Source organism: Pelodiscus sinensis, chromosome 1 (assembly GCF_049634645.1).
Source record: "Pelodiscus sinensis isolate JC-2024 chromosome 1, ASM4963464v1, whole genome shotgun sequence".
NCBI classification, from domain to species: Eukaryota; Metazoa; Chordata; order Testudines; family Trionychidae; genus Pelodiscus; species Pelodiscus sinensis.
In genome coordinates, this window is record NC_134711.1 from 133,578,724 (window position 1) to 133,598,423 (window position 19,700).

A 19,700-nucleotide genomic window follows, 5' to 3' on the forward strand; every position below is an offset into this window, starting at 1 on the left:
CTTCTGGTGGAGAGGGCCAGACTGACAGCTGTGCACAAAGTGGGGAGGCCTGGGGAGCTCCAAAGACAAAAATCACAAGGGGGGGGGGGATAAATCTTAAGACTTGCTGGATCAATCTGCTGCTGCTGCTGAGACCTGGCTTGCGCTTGTTCATCTCTTGTGTTTGGCCGTCCAGGGGGTGGGGCCAAGAAAGGTTACTCTGGCCGCCCTGGGCAGTGTTTGGAAGCTGCTTCCAACCCCCACCGAATGCTGGGCTGGCCCAGTAATGAACTACAGGCCCCCGCCCCCCACGGCAGGGTGCTGCTGGAGTGAGGCAAACGGGTGTGGGTGTGACTGGTTCAGACACAGGACAGTGTCTCACATGAACATCAACAGGAAATACCCAGCCCCCCAGCATGTCAGGGTCTGGCCAGGGACAGTCTCTGTGCCAGGAGTCAGAGCTGCTGGGCCTGGCTCCTCCTCATGTACCTTTCCCCATTTCCCAGATGGTCCTGGCACCCTGCCCTTCTCTCGCCCCTCCCAGGGGCTGTTTGCAGAGAGCAGCATAAAGGGGCTGATCTGAAGAGAGCCCGGGTGCAGGAAGCCAGCAGACAAGGCTGCGTGTCTGCCTCACTCACCAACCTTGCGCTGCACCATGGGGAAAGACAAGCTGCTGGGTGGCCCGAGCATCTTCCTCCTGCTCCTCTTCCTCCTCCCCGGAGGCACCTCACCCACCACCGAACCGTAAGCTGCTCATGCAGAGGGGGCTGGTGCTGTCTTCTCTTTTATTTCCTTCATCCCACTCACAATTGTGCTAATGCTCCTCCGTCTTTAGCTACAGCCCCCTGCTATTCCAGCCCTGGGCTCCCCTCACAGCCCTGCCAGTGCCCCACAGCCCTACCCTGCATCCTCCTTCTATTCTAGCCCTGGGCTCCCCTCACAGCCCTGCCAGTGCCCCACAGCCCTACCCTGCAGCCCCCTTCTATTCTAGCCATGGGCTCCCCTCACAGCCCTGCCAGTGCCCCTCCCTCAGTCCTGCCCTGCAGCCCCCTCCTATTCCAGCCCTGGGCTTCCCTCACAGCCCTGCCAGTGCCCCTCAGCCCTGCCCTGCAGCCCCCTGCTATTCCAGCCCTGGGCTCCCCACACAGCCTGGCCAATGCCCCTCAGTCCTGTGCTGCAGGCCCCTGCTATTCCAGCCCTGGGCTCCCCTCACATCCCTGCCAGTGCCCCTCCCTCAGTCCTGCCCTGCAGCCCCTGTGCTATTGCAGTTTCCTTGACTGTGAGGGCTCAGATAAGAGTTTCCCGTTTTTCCTCTTCTTTAAAGCCAGTTGCTTCCCTTGGCAGCCACAGACAGTGCTTGTTTCCAAAGGAGTCTGTGACCTAGATTCCTGTTTGTCAGCAGAGACCTTGGCAATGGCAGACTCCGCTGGAATGTCCACCTGAGGCACTGTAACTTGGCTGCCACTTTGACTCCATTGAGGGGCTGGAAGGGCATGTATAGCCAGCACAGCTTGTGACTCAGGGCATGCCTTTGGCAGTGTTGCCAGGCACAGAGTTCTTTGAATGGACCTTAAGATAGATCAGAGCATTTGCCCTCCAGTGGACACCCACTTCTCCTTGGTGCAGCACCCCTCCTCGCTGGTGTAGATGAGCAGGTGCAGTTTTCACTGCCCTGCTTCAGTGGGGAATGGATCTCGTCCCATAATTCAATGTCAGTTCTCTTAACCCAATGAACTCCATATTGTTATTATAAGTGCTGTACAAACACAGAACAACAGGATAATCCCTGAGTCCAAAGAACTCACACGGTAGGCTTGCCAGAATTGCAAGGAATTGCTGTCCTGCCAAAAATTCTGGCATTTAAAAAATTGCAAATTGGAACACAGTCCAGATTTGTCACAGAAGGGAAATATTATGCAGAAAATCTGCATTTTGATCAAAACATTGTCCTATCATATAAAATATTGCATATGCTAAAATATTTAATAGTTAATACCATCCATGTCACAATATAAAAGTCAAAATAATACATTTGATGTTATATAAATGAGAAAGTCAAACCAATTCATTTAAACATTTTTCCATTCAAAGTGTTGTCAACATTGTCACGTTCCTGCAAATGTCTCTATTGTGATAAACTGCATTTTCCAACATAAAATGGTTCCATCCAAATTCTTTTGCCCAGCTCTATGCTAATTTTAGCATGCCGTCACATCTGGTCACACTTGCCTGAGTTCTGCACCTTTAAATGGAGAAAAGCCCTCTTTGAGCTCCAGAAGCAGCTAATGGTCTGGGTTCCCTTGTACCCTGGTGTCCAGGAGAGGCCCTGCTGTTTTCTCCCCATCTGTCTTACAGAGACCTGCCTTTTGTCCAGTCTTGTTCTCTCAGTCTACATTAAAGTTCAGTCTGGCTGAAAAAGCATGGAAAGAACAAAATGTGAGGTACTGTTAGCCAGAAAGCTAGTGATCTCAAACTAAACTGGCTTTCAGGCCCATCCACAAACTCACATCTATAATTAGGAGTTATTAGGACTTCCCCAAAGATTAGCACAGTTAAGATAAACCAACAAGGATTTATTAAACAGTAAACAAGGTAATGTAACTATAAACAGGAATAAGATAGGCCCCACACAAGAAATAGAACAAAAGCAGGCTTGACTGCGACTTAAGGTAAGTACAAGGTAAAGTCCCAGGTAACCGGAGGAATGTCACGGGGACGGTATCATGTCTCGCAGCTTTGGGACCCTCACGGCAGTGTCTGGATTCCAGATTCCGGACTCAATCTTAGACATCTGGAACAGCAGGATCAGAACAGCTGTATCCTCCTTTGGCTGGATCTGTTTGGCCTAACAAACCCCTTTCTCTCTGCACTGTCATGGATGCAAGTGAGTCCTGACCAGAGAGGAGTGACAGATAGATGTTCACTCCTTGCATGCAAGTGTACCTCCCACAACCCTAAACTTACTATGCGTGGACCTGGCGTACCCATCTGAATGACTCCTGTACTCTGTCACTCAAATGGGCAGCCCCGAGCAGAGCCAGAGGCAACCCTTAAGTTACCTGCTGTTGCCGGGCAGAATATGATCACGTGTCTGCTGGGTTTCCTGCCAAAACACAGGAAAGGCGGGAAAAGGAGGGAGAAGAAGGATGGCCAAAATGGAGTTCCTGTTGTTGTTGGCACTCACAAGATGATGCTTGTGCCCAAAATGGCATTTCAGAGAATTTTAACCCTACAGTACAGTCACCACATCTGTTTGGCTCTGTGGCTATGTCTAGACTACAGGCTTCTTTTGGAAGGAGCTTTTCTGGAAGAGATCTTCCGAAAAAATTTCTTTTGAAAGAAAGCATCCACACTGCCATAGCGCATCGAAAAAGTGATTTGCTTTTTCGACAGATAGCGTCCACATTAATTGGCTGCTATCTTGCAAGTAAGCTGTGATTACTATGGATGAAGTGGCCACCAGGGCACCTGTGCTTTTTCCTGGAGGCGTCTTCTTTTGGAAAAAAAAAACCCTCTTCCCCATCCACAGCCGTTTTTCTGGAAAGATTTTGCAGTGTAGACATACTGCGAGAGGCATTCTATGCAAATTTTAATGAATGATTTGCATATTGGTGGATACTTTGCATATGGTCAACAACCCTGCCTCAAGTTCAATGAGCTCATCAAAATATGGCACCTTTGGAAGTCCAGTGCTGAAAGGTCTCTGGGGGGCAGGCTGCTAGGGCTATTGTAGCTGCTGGAAGCTACGGGAAGGCAAGGTTGCTGAGAGTGGCTGCAGGTCTGTATGAGGGGAGCTGGAGGCATTTTGATTCTGCCCCAGCCACTTTCTGCAGCCTTTGCCATCAGCTATGGAGTACCAGTGAGCCTGCCACCAGAATGAAGAGCCACGACTGGCATGTGCTGGTCATTCTGTCATCCTCAGCCCAGGGGGAGAAGCGTGTGCAGTGCAGTATCTGGCTTTGGTACTGTGAGGTGGTTTCTGTTCTGATATGTGAGAATTCAGCCAAATTACAAGGATGGGCGATAGGGCTGCCAAATGGGTCGCAAGGCAGCGCTGAACATGGGCCTTGATTCCCCATGCCTTGCTCCTCCTTTGCAACAGGGCAGATTTGATGTCAAAGGCCACAAGAGCAGAAACGCACATTTCGTGCCCTCTTTCACTCACTGCACCAGGTGCCAAGGAGAGGAGAATCAGCCCCCAGCCCTTATTGGCCGAGATTGAAAGTAGAGAGAACATCACGCTTGATCCTAAGCCCAGGGCGTGAACGGAGAGCCCTATAGACTCCTGTGGGCTTTGGCTCAGGCCTAGCAAAGGGTGAAGTGGAATTTCATCAGGACCAGGTGATGGCTGCTCCAACCTGACTTTGTCCATTTGAAATCTTAGCTAAGCAAAGGAGCAGCAGGCAGCTGGGCTGTCCAGGGAGCTTCACTCTGCCGCACGTCCATCTCCCAGCATGACGCTCGGCCAGCATCTCTGCCGAGTCGGCAGGCTGCAGCTAAGGCCGGGCAGCTGTCCTGGAGCCCACATGACTTCACTGTGGTCATTGCTGGCGAGGGGCAAGCCAGCCTGGGCAAAGTCCTGATTAACATTTAGAAGTACCTGGCATGTTTTATCCAGAGATCTCCATGCACATTAAATGGAGGCGTAAGTAGCATTTTCAGGATCCCCGTATCAGAAATTGGGAAACTGAGGGACAGAGCACCTCTGCCATATGCTCAACAGCACACAGCATGTCACTGGAGATGCAGGAACAGCAATGAGTTCCCTGGCTAAAGCCGCTTGCACTGGGCCATGCGCCCCTTCAGCAGGACGGCCATTCCCTACATTCAGAGGCCAGGCCCCAGACAGCGTTTGCATCCCTCCCTCACTGAGGGCAGCAGGTGACACGCCCAGATGGACAGACGATGGAAGAGGAGGTGAGAGGCATTCTATTTTTTTTTCCACTTCCCCTTTGACCTCCCCTCCCCTTCATGGAGTGTGTGCTGTGATTGGCAGGTGGAAACAGTTGGCTTCTAATTAAAGTTTGAATTCTAGAAGTCTCTGCTGATTGGCTGAACCTTGGTAGGGGGAGGGACTTTCAGGCAATCCAGGGCTTTATAAGGCAGTGGGCAAGCGACCAAAGAGCTTGCGAACAGGTGAGTGCTAACAGGGGGTTTAGAGAGGGAGTTGAGAAGTGCGTGAGGTTCTCTTGCTTTTCTTTTTAAATCCCTTCTCCAGGACAGCAGCGATGGATGGTGACAGGTCTCCTGTTGTTACCTGAGCAGTGTGTGCCATGTTTGTCTTCCTCCTGGAAGAAAGAATGGATTTCATCTGCACTAAGTGCAAGCTGGTCACCATTTTGGAAGAAAAATTTAGAGGACTGGAGGCCCAAGTGTCGACCCTATGCTTGATCAGAGAGGATGAAGGCTTCCTCAATAGAAGGCATCATTTAATCCTTCAAGCATGGTAGGCGGAAGAGCCAGAGAGGGCAGTATGGGACCAGGAAGAGAACTGGCAGCATGTAACTTCTAGAAGGGGGAAAAGGCCAGCATGGGAATCCTCCAATGCTATAGAGGTAAGCAATCGCTTTCAGGCTCTCTCCACTGGCTCTGCAGTGCTGAGTGCCTTGGAAGGGACCTCACAAGGAAGAAACCGGAAGGGAACACCATCTACTGGAAGGCATGGGATGCGTAGTCCTAGGGATGGGCGTTCCACGGCCACCACCCCCAAAAGAAAACAACGGGTGGTGGTGGTCAGGGACTCCCTCCTAAGGGGCACTGAGACATCCATCTGCCATCCGGGCCTGGAATCTCGAGAGGTGTGCTGCTTACTGGGAGCTTGCATTCAGGATGTCACTGAGAGGCTTACCAAACTGATCAAACCTTCGGATCGCTACCACTTCCTGCTTCTCCACGTGGGAACTAACGATACGGCCAAGAATGACCTTGAGCGGATTATGTAGTGCTGGGAAGAAGGATCCAAGAATTCGGAGTGCAAGTGGTGTTCTCGTCATCCTCCCTGTTGAAGGGAAAGGACTGGGTAGGGATCGTCGAATTGAGGACGTAAATGCGGGGTTGCGCAGGTGGTGTCGCAGAGAGGGCTTTGGTTTCTTCGACCATGGGACACTGTTCCAGGCACAAGGATTGTTTGGAAGAGATGGGATCCACCTAACCAAGAGAGGAAGGAGCATCTTCGCGGGAAGGCTTGCAAACCTAGGGTATGTCTACACTACCCCGCTAGTTCGAACTAGCGGGGTAATGTATTCATACCGCACTTGCTAATGAAGCCCGGGATTTGAATTTCCCGGGCTTCATTAGCATAAGCGGGGAGCCGCCATTTTTAAATCCCCGCTGCTTCGAACCCCGTGTAGCGCGGCTACACGGGGCTCGAACTAGGTAGTTCGGACTAGGGTCCTATTCCGAACTACCGTTACTCCTCGTGAAACGAGGTGTACCGGTAGTTCGGAATAGGCACCCTAGTCCGAACTACCTAGTTCGAGCCCCGTGTAGCCGCGCTACACGGGGTTCGAAGCAGCGGGGATTTAAAAATGGCGGCTCCCCGCTTATGCTAATGAAGCCCGGGAAATTCAAATCCCGGGCTTCATTAGCAAGTGCGGTATGCATACATTACCCCGCTAGTTCGAACTAGCGGGGTAGTGTAGACATACCCCTAGTGAGGAGGGCTTTAAACTAGGTTCATAGGGGAACGGTGACCAAAACCCTGAGGGGAGGGGAAAGTTGGATACCGGGAAGAAATGCAGAGAGGAATGAGCAAGAAAGGAGGATCCTTGATTCAAATGGAGAAGATAGGGCAATTAACTGGTTACCTGAGGTGTTTGTACACTAATGTGAGAAGCCTGGGCAACAAACAAGAAGAACTGGATGCCCTGGCCCAGTCCGAGAAATATGATTTAATTGGGATAACAGAGACTTGGTGGGGTGACTTGCATGACTGGAGCATTGTCATAGAAGGGTATAGACTGTTCAGAAAGAACAGGCAGGGGAGAAAAGGAGGAGGAGTTGCACTATATGTAAAAGAGCACTATGATTGCTCTGAAATCCAGTATAAAGAGGGAGAAAAGCCTGTTGAGAGTCTATAGGTTAAGTTTAAAGGATCGAACAACAGCAGTGATGTTGTGGTTGGTGTCTGCTACAGGCAACCAAATCAGGTGGATGACTTAGATGAGGCTTTTTTGGACAACTGAGAGAAGCTTCCAGATCGAAGGCCCTGGTTCTCGTGGGGGACTTTAATCACCCTGGCATCTGTAGGGAAACCAATACGTCAGTATACAGGCAATCCAGGAAGTTTTTGGAGAATGTTGGGGATAACTTCTTGACACAAGTGCTGAAGGATCCGACCAAGGGCTGTGCGCAGCTTGACCCTCTGCTTACAAACAGGGAGGAACTAACAGGGGAAGTAGAGGTGGGTGACAACCTGGGATGCAGTGATCATGAGATGGTAGATTTCAGAATCCTGACTAAAGGAAGAAAAGAGAGTAGTAAAATACACACCTTGGATTTCAAAAAAGCAGATGTGAAGGATAACAAGAAAAGTTTCTACAGGCATGTAAACAAGAAGAAGGTGATCAGAGAGGGTGTGCGGCCCCTACTAGATGAAGGAGGTAACCTAGTGACAGATGATGTGGGGAAAGCTGAAGTACTCAATACTTTCTTTGCCTCTGTATTCATGGACAAGGTGGGCTCCCAGACTAATGCGCTAAGTGACGCAAGATGGGATGAAGATGGACAGCCCTTGGTGGGTAAAGAACAGGTTAGGAACTATTTAGAAAAGCTAAATGTACACAAATCCATGGGTCCGGACTTAATGTATCCGAGGGTACTGAGGGATTTGGCAAATGTCATTGAGGAGCCTTTGGCCATTATCTTTGAAAAGTCATGGAGATCAGGAGAAATCCCGGATGACTGGAAAAAGGCAAATGTAGTGCCCATCTTCAAAAAAGGGAAGAAGGATGATCCAGGGAACTATAGGCCCGTCAGTCTTACCTCAGTTCCTGGAAAAATCATGAAAGGGATCCTTAAGGAATCCATTTTGAGGCACTTGGAAGAAATGAAAATGATTAAGAAGTCAGCATGGATTCACAAAGGGCAAGTCGTGCCTGACCAATCTGTTTAGCTTCTATGATGAGGTAACTGGCTCTGTGGACATGGGAAAGTCAGTGGATGTGATATACCTTGACTTTAGCAATGCTTTATATACAGTCTCCCACAATATTCTTGCCAGCAAGTTAAGGGAATGTGGATAGGATAAATGGACAGTAAGATGGATAGAAAGATGGCTAGAAGGCCAGACCCAGCAGGTAGTGATCAACGGCTTGATGTCAGGATGACGGTCGGTTTCTAGCAGAGTGCCCCAAGGTTCGGTTCTAGGACCGGTTTTGTTCAATATCTTTATTAATGACCTGGATGAGGGGATGGATTGCACCCTCAGCAAGTTTGCCGATGACACTAAGATGGGGGGAGAGGTAGATATGCTTGAGGGCAGAGATAGGATCCAGAGTGACTTAGACAAATTGGAGGATTGGGCCACAAGAAATCTGATGAGGTTCAACAAGGACAAGTGTAGAGTCCTGCACTTGGGACGGAAGAATCCCAAACATAGTTACAAGCTGGGACCAACCAGTTAAGTAGTAGTTCTGCAGAAAAGGACCTGGGGGTTACAGTGGATGAGAAGCTGGATATGGGTCAACAGTGTGTCCTGTAGCCAAGAAGGCTAATGGCATATTAGATTGCATTAAGAGGAGCATTGCCAGCAGATCCAGAGATGTCATTATTCCCCTTTATTCGGCTTTGGTGAGGCCACATCTGGAGTATTGTGTCCAGTTCTGGGCCCCTCACTACAAAAGGATGTGAAAACATTGGAGAGGGTCCAGCAGAGGGCAACCAAAATGAATAGGGGGGTGGAGCATATGACTTATAAGGAGAGGCTGAGGGAGTTGGGTCTGTTTAGTCTGCAGAAGCAAAGTGTGAGGGGGGATTTGATAGCAGCCTTCAACTTCCTGAAGGGAGGTTCCAGAGAGGATGGAGAAAGGCTGTTCTCAGTAGTGACAGATGGCAGAACACGCAGCAATGGTCTCAAGTTGTGGTGGGAGTGGTCCAGGTTGGATATTAGGAAAAACTATTTCAATAGGAGGATAGTGAAGCACTGGAATGGGTTACCTAGGGAAGTAGTGGAGTCTCCATTCCTAGAGGTGTTTAAGTCTCTGCGGGTATGTCTACACTACCCCGCTAGTTCGAACTAGCGGGGTAATGTATGCATACCGCACTTGCTAATGAAGCCCGGGATTTGAATTTCCCGGGCTTCATTAGCATAAGCGGGGAGCCGCCATTTTTAAATCCCCGCTGCTTCGAACCCCGTGTAGCGCGGCTACACGGGGCTCGAACTAGGTAGTTCGGACTAGGGTCCTATTCCGAACTACCGGTACACCTCGTTTCACGAGGAGTACCGGTAGTTCGGAATAGGACCCTAGTCCGAACTACCTAGTTCGAGCCCCGTGTAGCCGCGCTACACGGGGTTCGAAGCAGCGGGGATTTAAAAATGGCGGCTCCCCGCTTATGCTAATGAAGCCCGGGAAATTCAAATCCCGGGCTTCATTAGCAAGTGCGGTATGCATACATTACCCCGCTAGTTCGAACTAGCGGGGTAGTGTAGACATACCCTGCTTGACAAAGCCCTGGCTGGGTTGATTTAGTTGGGATTGGTCCTGCCTAGAGCAGGGGGCTGGACTTGATGACCTCCTGAGGTCTCTTCCAGCCCTATGGTTCTTTGATTCTATGATTCAGAGGAGCTCCCTCCTGGATGCTCGGATAAGATTTGGGAACCTCAGTACGGGGCTATGGGATACACAAAAATCAGGTAATGCCTGGAGATTCCCAAGCCACCCCACGCTTGCCAGGAGGTTGAGCAAACAGCCCTTGGACAGCAGCACTCAAAGGTGACACAGAACAAGTTCCTTCACTCCAAGGGGTGTGCTTGGTGCCCAGCTGGCTAAGCAGAGAGGCATGTTGCATTTTACAAACCCCATATGCAAGTCCCCATCCTGTGTGCATGAATTGCAGTTTGGATGGGTGGTCAAGATTCGGCTGTCCCATTAGTCCATGCCCTTCCCTCCACGCCTTCTCTGTCCCCCAGCCCTGCCTCTCTGACCCTGCCCTTCCCTTCCCAGGCAGTACATGGTCCTCATGCCCTTTCTAATCCACACCAAAGTCCCCGAAAAAATCTGTATCCAGCTGATCCACCTGAACGAGTCTGTGACGCTGAGCGCCACGCTGGAGCATGCAGGGGAGAACCGGAGTCTGATCGCAGACGTGGTTACCGGGAAGGACGTCTTCAAGTGCGTCCCATTCACCGTGAGTATCTGATCCCCATGGGGCTTGTGACCTGAGCCTGTAAGACAGTGACAGCCCGGGACAAACCCCTGCAAGGCCAGGCACCGTCAGAAACCACAGCAGGCAGCAAGCTCCGGTCAGAGACATTCTAAGGAAACCTCCGTTCCTGCCGGCTGTGTGGTGGGTGACTCGTTTGGAGTGGGCTTCTTCAGTCAGTATGGAGCTCCATGCCCAGCCCCAGCTGGGAGATGCTGTGCTACTGGCTGCGGAGTGGCTGGCTCTGTTGGGTACCTTTCTCTGTGAGTCAGTGCTGAGCTTATGACTTCAGCCTGGTCTCCCATTTCTCAGGGGGCTCCGCAAGCCTCCAAGTGAGATGGGAAGGAGGAGGTTAGAGATGTTCCTCCTCAGTTGACATCCATAAGCTGATCTTGTGCCTCTCCCTGGTGGCAGTTCAGGGTTGCTCTCTGCAGCACTCAAGGCTGGCTCCGGGGGTAGGCAGGAGAATAAAATAGATCTAGCACCAAAGGAATTAATTTGCTGTAGCTAACCATTTTTAACATCACAGAGATCCAGAACTGGGGGACATAGTCATAGCTCATAAATCTGCTTGAGGAAGGGGCAAAGTGAGGGATGAGAAATGACCCCCAAAGGCAGCACAAGGGGTGATGGAAAAGCTGAGACTAAGACACTGGGCAAGGTTCTTAAGATATGAGCTAGTGAGCTGGAGGAGTCAAGACATCCTGGGGGAAGGGGGGAGAAGGGGAAGGAGGGTGGCAGGGCAGAGACTCCTCTGGAAGTGGGGGAGTACCACTGCAAATGTCCCAGCAGCATAGAGGAGACATTAGTGGAGCTGGAAAAGAATCCTGCAAAGCCAGGGTGCGGTCAGACTGGCTGGTACCAGCTTTCATTCTCCAGACCTCACGATCCCTGATTCAGTAGGTAGGTGGTGACCTTGTAGATTGAGTTTTGTGTAAATCTCCGGCCTGCAGCGGCTCAGTGAAGAGGGGGGAGCCTCTAAGGCAGTGAGGGTCTGTCTACACTACAGCACTAATTTGAACTAACTTAATTTGAATTAGTTAATTCGAACTAAGCTAATTCGAACTAGTGCATCTAGACCTAAAACCTAGTTCGAATTAGCATTTTGCTAATTCGAACTAGCATGTCCACATTGAGTGGACCCTGAACCGAGGCAGGGCATAAGATTAGGACTTAGAGCATGGAGCTGCTGTCTCAGGCTAGTCGAGGTCTGTGCTTAAAGGGAGCCGACCCCCACCCCGGACGGACAGTTCTCAGGGTTCCCCGCTTGCTGGTCTAACTCGATGAGGGACAGCAAAGATGTCCTGGCTTGGAGTGCCCTGAGTGCCCACACTCGGCACATCACAGCACTCGGCCATCAGCCCGGCTGCACTTGCCACAGGCTGCCATCCGGGGGGGGGGTGACAATTGGGGGGCTGCAGAAGAGCTTCCACCCTGAGGAGCCTGCAGAGCCACCCCAGTCCTCCCCATCGGGGGCTCGTTCCTCCCTCAGCTCCTTCCAATTACCCCTCTCTAGCCCCCCTTCTTGATGTACAAAATAAAGAACACGTATGTTCAAAAATAGAAACTCTCTTTATTGAACAAAACTTGAGGAGACTGGGAAAAGGAGGTGGGAGAGGGGAAGAGAGAGGGTGGGAGAGGGGAGGAGGAAACCTGGGAGGAAGGAGCTAGAAGGGGGAAGCCAGGGGAAGAAGGAGGAGAGGAAGTATCAAACTATGGTATGCCATATCTTCAGTACTGTGTACAGATGTGGTCTCCTCACCCCAGAAAAGATATTTTGGCCTTGGAGAAGGTTCAGAAAAGGGCAACTAAAATGATCAGGGGTTTGGAACAGGTCCCATATGAAGAGAGGCTAAAGAGACTGGGGCTTTTCAACTTAGAAAAGAGAAGACTGTGGGGGGATATGATAGAGGTCTATAAAAGCATGAGTGGTGTGGAGAGGGTGCATAAAGAAAAGTTCTTCATTAGTTCCCATAATAGAAGGACTAGAGGACACCAAATGAAATTAATGGGTAGCAGGCTTCAAACTGATAACACAAAGTTCTTCTTCACAAAGCAAATAGTCAACCTGTGGAACTCCTTGCTGCAGGTGGTTGTGAAAGCTAGAACTAGAACAGAGTTTAAAGAGAAGTTAGATAAATTCATGGAGGTTGGGTCCATGGAGTGGTATTATCCAGGGGCTAGAAATGGTGTCCCTGGCCTCTGTTTGTGGAAGGTTGGAGATGGATGGTACGAGACAAATGGCTTGGTCATTGTCTTCGGTCCATCCCCTCCAGGGAACCTACTGTTGGCCGCTGTCGGGAGACAGGCTACTGGGCTAGATGGACCTTTGGTCTGACCCAGTATGGCCATTCTTATGTTTTTATGTTCTAAGCTCAGGGCTCAGGGTCGGGGTCTTACTGGACCACCTTGATTTTCATGCCAACCTGCTCCTGGGTGGCCAGGCTGGCAGCTATCCTGCCCTAGACGGCCACTTTCCTGTGCCTAGTGCTGAGGTCGTGGACGTTGGAGGCTTTCCTCCAAACTTGGATGAGGTCCACGATTTCCGCACTAGACCATGTGGGAGCCCGCCTCTTGCAGCCCCGGGCAGGCTCCTGGGAGCCGACAGCCTGGTCCCGGGAAGAGGCGGAGGGCTGGGTGGCAGCGGGTGGGTGGCTCGTGCCATGCCAGGTGCAGGGTCTGCTGGCTGGGTGCCTGACTGTGCCCGTTTAAGGGCTCCAGGGCCGGGAGGGGGGCAGACGAGTTTCCCTGGTGGTGCCCAGAGTGGCCACCAGGGCAAGCTGGAGAGGGCTAGCCTCCCACTAGTTCGAATTAAGTGGCTACACAGCCCTTAATTTGAACTAGGCGTTAGTCCTCGTAGAATGAGGTTTACCTAGTTCGAATTAAGTTTGAACTAGCGGTTTGCCTGTGTAGCGCCTATGAAAGTTAATTCGAACTAACGGCAGTTAGTTCTAATTAACTTTGTAGTGTAGACATACCCTGATTCTGTTGCTGTTCTTCAGGTTCCAAAGTCCAGTAGCTCAGCAGCAGCGTTTCTCACGGTGCTGGTGAAGGGGCCAACTCTGGAGTTCAGGAGCCGGAAATCGGTGCTGGTCAAGAACTCAGAGAGCCTGGTCTTTGTCCAGACAGACAAGCCCATCTACAAACCAGGACAAACAGGTACAGGGAATCAGGTGGGGAATTATATACAGAGCATAGGTGTGCACAGCACATTTCATTAGGGTGTGCACCCACATAATTTTTTTAAATGTACTTTTATCCCCATTAGCCACACCCCTGATCCCTGTTAACCATGCCCCTGACCCCCATTGGCCACACCCCTGGAGGCAACACTGGGGTCAAGATGGGCACACAACCAGAAGTAAAAGGTATCATGTGACCCCCGTCTAAGGACTTTTCCCACCATCCTCCTACCAACAGGGATTAATTTGGCCCTCACCAAACCCCTCTCATGCAACTATCCTGCAGTTGCATTAACCCAATATGTGTGACATTAACTCAGGGGCGGAGAGGCTGGGGGAAGTGTTCCCTCAGAATTTCCTCCCATGAGCAGAATGAATTTTGTGTTGTGCACCAGTACTGAGTTCATGTGGCTTGTTTGGATGTGCCATTGTGGCACCCAAGTTATTAATAAATATCTCATAAACCTCTACCTTTTCCCTCTGCTGCCATGTCTCTTCCCCTTGATCCATCAGCTCCCCTGGTGCCTGCTGCCCTCCAACCCCTCACCCGCCTCTGCTGTCCTGACTCCTACCCTTCTCACTGCCCTCAGCCCTCCTGAGACCTGCCCCCCACCACCAGCCCTTCTCTGCCCGCTGTGCCCTGATCTTCCAGTAGCCCCACTCTGATCATGTGAGCTACCCCTCCTCATCCCCTCTCCTAACACCTCCCTCTACACACCTGCCCTGCCTCTCTCCTCTGGTGCTGGTCCCTCCCCTGCGGGTGTCTGCCCTTCTGCTTCACACCCAGAATCCCCTGGCACCTGCACCTTCCCTTAATCCTGCATCCTCCTGGTGCCTCCCCCTTCCCTTACTGCCCCTGCTCCCCTTTTCCCTGGTGCCCACCCCCTCACCACCCTCTGCCCTCATTCCCCTCATGCCCGTGCCCTCACACATGCTCCATCCCTGCCTTCCTCATGCCTACCCTTTCTTTCAAGCCTTCTCCCAGCACCTCTCCCTTCCCCCTCTAGCCCCCAGTGCCCTTCCCCTCTCCTCTCCCAGCATCACCCTGTCCCCCCTCCCACTGACACCTCCCCTCTTGCTCTTTTCCTCATTGTCTCCACTTGGCCCCCTGGCATTTGTCTCTCCTCTACCCTGTCCCTTGGTGCCTTCCCCTTTCTTCTCCTGACCTACCCCCTCCCCTCAGCACGAGCCTCTTCCTCTCCCACCCCTTCCTCTTATTTTCCCCCCTTCCCCTCCCATACCCTCTGTTACCTTACCTTCGGCTTCTGCCTTCCTATTTGCAGGGCTGGAGTCAGAGCCGGCCCAAGCTACAGGCCGGCTGGGCCTTAGCCCGGGGCACCTCAAGGGCACCATGCTGTGCTGCCGGGCTGGGCGGGGGCACTCCCGGAAGGGGCGCCGCACCGTACTGTGTGCTAGGTGGGAGTGCTCCCAGGTGCCTCAAGGGCACCACGCCGTGCTGCTGGGCCGAGTGGGGGCCAGGGTGCAAAAATGGCTCTGGCTAGCCGGCCTGAGACATTAGGGTGTGCCTGGGCACACCTGGCACACCCCATATGCATGCCTATGGTACAGAGCAGGAAATCCTCCCTGCCTCCTCAGACCCCACAACTCGTCACCAAGTTAGTACAGCAGGCTGGAAACCTGCCTTCCCTCCACCACTTCCCCCTGCTAGTCGCGAGCCTGGGGAGTGTGGTGCATGCATCCTACCCTGCCATGTGCCCACTGGTCACTCCGTCTGGGCCAGGCATGCACGCAGCCCCTGCCTCAATGACTCATGGTGCCTGATAGAGCAGCTGCAATTTTCATAGTGAGAATCTCTTGCTCTCTCCATCGTGTCTCCACAGTTCTTTTTCGGATCGTCTCTCTGGATGAAGACTTCCGTCCCCTCAATGAGAAGGTAGGTCTGATCACCCTCGTCAGCGTCCATGGCTGAGCTGGTGAGCACTGATGATGTCCCCTTTAAGGCCCTTGTGATGCCCGAGGATCTTATTGCTTTTAATGTCCATCTAGAACAACTCTGTAAAGCAAATGATCCCTTCTGACTCACCACATTGTCTTCATAAGGGTCAGATTCTACCATGATTTGCACCCCATTCAGCTTCATTGCCAGAGTGTACCTGGGACAGTATATATCCCTTTGAATTATTATATTATGATACTAGCAGATTTATCTAGCATTGCTTGGGTCCTTAACTCAATTAAGGGGTTTTTTTAATTAAAAGAAAAGTGTTTATGCTTTATTGAAATGCTTATATTTTTCAAAAATACAGTGACATTTTTATTACTTTAATTTTTATTTCAGATTTCTTGAAAAGGAAACTGTTAAAACTTGTCCATTTAATTTTTTTTTTAGACATTTTTAAGAAATGGGAATTCCATCAAGTGTACTTTTTCTTCAGCTCTATAAGCTCTTATCATTCACTATGTTTTAACAAAAAAAGGGCAATAGTCAATGTGGTTTCCAATAACATTGTCTTCTCATTTTCCAACCTTACGCATTGATTTAGCTGTTCCAGAACAGAGCACTGCTCCAAATTTCTCCATTCTATTTCTTTTCTGTAAGGTTTATTGAGAAGCAATCCTATTCTAAGTTCATCCTATTTTCCCAGCTCATCTTGGTTCAGTCTCTTTCAACTTTTGTTCAGTTATGTAAATTTTGAGGTCTGTACTTGATTTGGTGATTCTGTCTCTTTTCTGTTTCGTTTTATGAGAAGCAATCCCATTCTAGGCACATTCCATTTTCCTGGAACACCAGGGGTACGTCTACACTACCCCCCTAGTTCGAACTGGGGGGGGTAATGTAGTCATACGGAGTTGCAAATGAAGCCCGGGATTTGAATTTCCCGGGCTTCATTTGCATAAAGCCGGCTGGCACCATTTTTAAATGCCGGCTAGTTCGGACCCCGTGCCGTGTGGCTACACGCTGCACAGACTAGCTAGTTTGGATTAGGTGAAACACTGGAATGAGTTACCTAGGGAGGTGGTGGAATCTCCAACTCTACAGGTTTTTAAGTCTCGGCTTGACAAAGCCCTGGCTGGGTTGATTTAGTTGGGATTGGCCCTGCTTTGGGCAGGGGGCTGGACTTGATGACCTCCTGAGGTGTCTTCCAGCTCTATGATTCTGTGATTCTATGATATGAGGAAAAACTTCCTGCTTGTCAAGATGGTTAAACACTGGAGTAAATTGCCTAGGGAGGTTGTGGAATCTCCATCAGTGGAGATATTTAGGAGCAGGTTAGACAGACATCTGTCAGGGATGGTCTAGATGGTGCTTGGTCCTGCTGGGAGGGCAGAGGACTGAACTTGATGATCAGTCGAGGTCCCTTCCAGTTCTAGTGTTCTATGATTCTATAATTCTATTTTATAGATAGATAGATAGATAGATAGATAGATAGATAGATAGATAGATAGATAGATAGATAGATAGATAGATAGATAGATAGATTACAAAACTAGATAGTGTGTAAATGCACCACTGTCCTCTACTGGTTGGAATCTGAAACGCACAGTTATGTGTAAAGTGAGTCTTTTGTTTTGTTACAGACATCTCAGTGGTCACAGAAACTGTGAATTTAAATAAAATCCATGAAAGGTTAGACATGGGTGTAAAAATCCATTGGACTAGCCCCCAAAACCAAGTTGTGCTGCGACCTGGCACGTGACCTGATTCCCCAGTCTCATGCACCCTGCAGCATCGTTGACACCAGAGCAAAGTTGGCATAAACGTTGCCCACTGAGAATGGTCGCTGGGTGCCCCACTTTGCACTGGGGTGAGTGACAGCACCGGGGTGGGCAGCAGTGACTCAGGCCCTGAGGAGACCACTTCTGTCTTAACGGTGAGGCATTTGACTGGGCCTCGAGACCTGGCTCTGCCACACTTTCCTGCACGTTGTACACTGTGATGTCGCTGACACTTCCCCACCCCACAACCTCGCTGTGAGTTTGTGTGCAGGAGCAGGGCTCCCTGAGGAGACATCCCAGCAGCAGGCCCTCACTAATGCTGCAGAGGAGGACATGGAGAATTCAATTGTCACCTGGAAACCAGCCACTTTGCCAAACAGCTGCACGCCGGGGGTCACGTTCCCAGAGTGCCTCAGTGACTTAGAACCCAAGTCCTGTTTGCAGAAGTGACCTGGGCACTCTGGGCCACATTGCCAAAGGGCTGAGGTGCCTACAGACGTAGGTTTAGGCACCAAGAGGAATTTTCAAAAGCACGCAGGTAGGTTAGGAGCCTAGCGCCCATTGGCTGTGGTGGGAACTAGGTACCTCAGCACTTGGAAGTTCAAGTAGGTGCCTGTCTGAATTGTTCAGCACCTAAACTCCTTTACAAATCTGCCCCTGAGTCTCACTGACAGTCAGTGGCTCTTTGGCTCCGAAGTATGAACTGCAAGGGGATGTAGGTGCCTGACTCCCACTGAAATCAATGGGCATGAGACACCCAAGTCCCTTTGTCTCTGGGCCCCAGCACCCCAGTTGGTTAGGAAAATGCTAATGAGGCATTTGGGTGATTTTGAAATGTTTGCCCTGAACCCCCTAAATGCAGAACGAAATGTTTGATTTCACTGCTGTGTGAAACTGACCAACTCGGGCTGTAAAGCATTAGAAGGCCCTGCTGGAGTTTCTCACTGAGTAACAGGGCGGGGGCGGAGGGGAATGCAGGAGAGCTGCAGAAATCCCCTGAGCAGGACAAATGAGCTCAGGCCATGTCTGACCTGTGTTTCTGACTCTGCTTCTCCCTGTTCTCCCCACAGTTTCCATTGGTCTTCATCAAGGTAAGTAGCACGTTTGTTTTCATTCTCACAGCTACTAGCTGGAAGCTGGTGGCATCTGCAGGGACTGGGAGACTCCTGTGCTCCGCAGCAGAGCAGGAGTGAGCGTGGTGTCCATTGGGACTGGTTAGTGCAGGTCTAGGAGCCTCGGTGCAGGGAGGCAAGGGGAAGTCTGGAGGAGCAGGAGACAGAGTTCTACTTCCCCCTGGGTGCCAGGTCTCCGGCAGATCAGCTCTGGATCAGAGATTTTGGTCCTTGGCTGCAGCATGTATTGGAACATGGCCTGTAAAGGGGGAAAATGGGCCTGGGACCTTTTCTGGAGTTTTTAGGTTTTTTAAAGGAACCTGACAAGAGTCTTTGTCAAAGTGAGCCTGGGTCCGCATGCCAATTTCATTCCAGTTTAGCTGTCAGTCAGGGGTGCGATTTCATAGCAAAATAAATATACAGGCAGTCCCCGGGTTACGTACAAGATAGGGACTGTAGGTTTGTTCTTAATTTGAATCTGTATGTAAGTCGGAACTGGCGTCCAGATTCAGCCGCTGCTGAAACTGATCAGTTTCAACAGCGGCTGAATCTGGACGCCAGTTCTGACTTACATACAGATTCAACTTAAGAACCCCAGGCATCCCCAAGTCAGCTGCTGCTGAAACTGATCAGCGGCTGATTCCTGGAAGCCCGGGGCAGAGGCTTCCTGTAGTCAGCCACTGGTCAGTTTCAGCAGCGGCTGACTTGGGGACGCCTGGGGCAGAGCAGCTGGGGTGCTGCTGGGTTGGTCCAGTAGCGCCGCCGCTCCTCGGCGCTACTGGACCAACCCAGCAGCACCCAAGCTGCTCTGCCCCAGGCGTCCTGATTCAGCCGCTGCTGAATCTGACCAGCAGTGGCTGAATCAGGACGCCTGGGGCAGAACAGCTGGGGTGCTGCCCAGTTGGTCCAGTAGCGCCCAGAGCGGCGCTACGGGACCAACTGGCAGCGCCCCAGCTGCTGTACCACAGGTGTCCGGAGCAAAGCCATGGAGCACGGGGGCAGCGGGACAGCCCAGATGCGCCGTGGCTGTCCTGCTGCCCTCAGGCTCCGTGGCTTTGCTCTGCTTTGCTCCCCATCCCCCTGGTAGCCAAGGTGCAGAGGAGACAACAGAAAATGAAGGCATGCACATGTTAGCCATGTTACTTGGTGGTCTGAAAAGTTTAACTTCTAATTTAATATCTTTGTTGATTTCTACTAGAGTTGCACCTGAGCTGCAGAATTCAGGACCAGGCAGTGGTGTAGCGAGGGGAGCGGGTGGGTGGGGAAGAGCACTTGCTCCCGAGCACCACTCTAGGGGGGCACCAATTTAATCCCCCTCCACTCCCCCTGTCATCCCTTGGTTAACCTGCTCCTCCTCCACCTGCTGCCACTGGCTGGAGCTTCCTTT

General features: G+C 51.1%; 1 protein-coding gene across 1 annotated transcript in view; it reads left to right on the forward strand.

Annotated features, from left to right (window-relative positions):
- The first annotated feature begins 558 nt into the window (after positions 1-558).
- LOC102453736 (alpha-2-macroglobulin-like) overlaps positions 559-19,700 on the forward strand; it is a 64,299-nt gene continuing 45,157 nt past the window's right edge. The window contains exons 1-5 of the mRNA XM_075902371.1: positions 559-723; positions 10,143-10,326; positions 13,344-13,500; positions 15,365-15,417; positions 18,272-18,292. Coding sequence (XP_075758486.1) covers positions 635-723; positions 10,143-10,326; positions 13,344-13,500; positions 15,365-15,417; positions 18,272-18,292 — 504 coding nt within the window. The 5' untranslated portion in view covers positions 559-634. The remainder of the gene's footprint in view (positions 724-10,142; positions 10,327-13,343; positions 13,501-15,364; positions 15,418-18,271; positions 18,293-19,700) is intronic.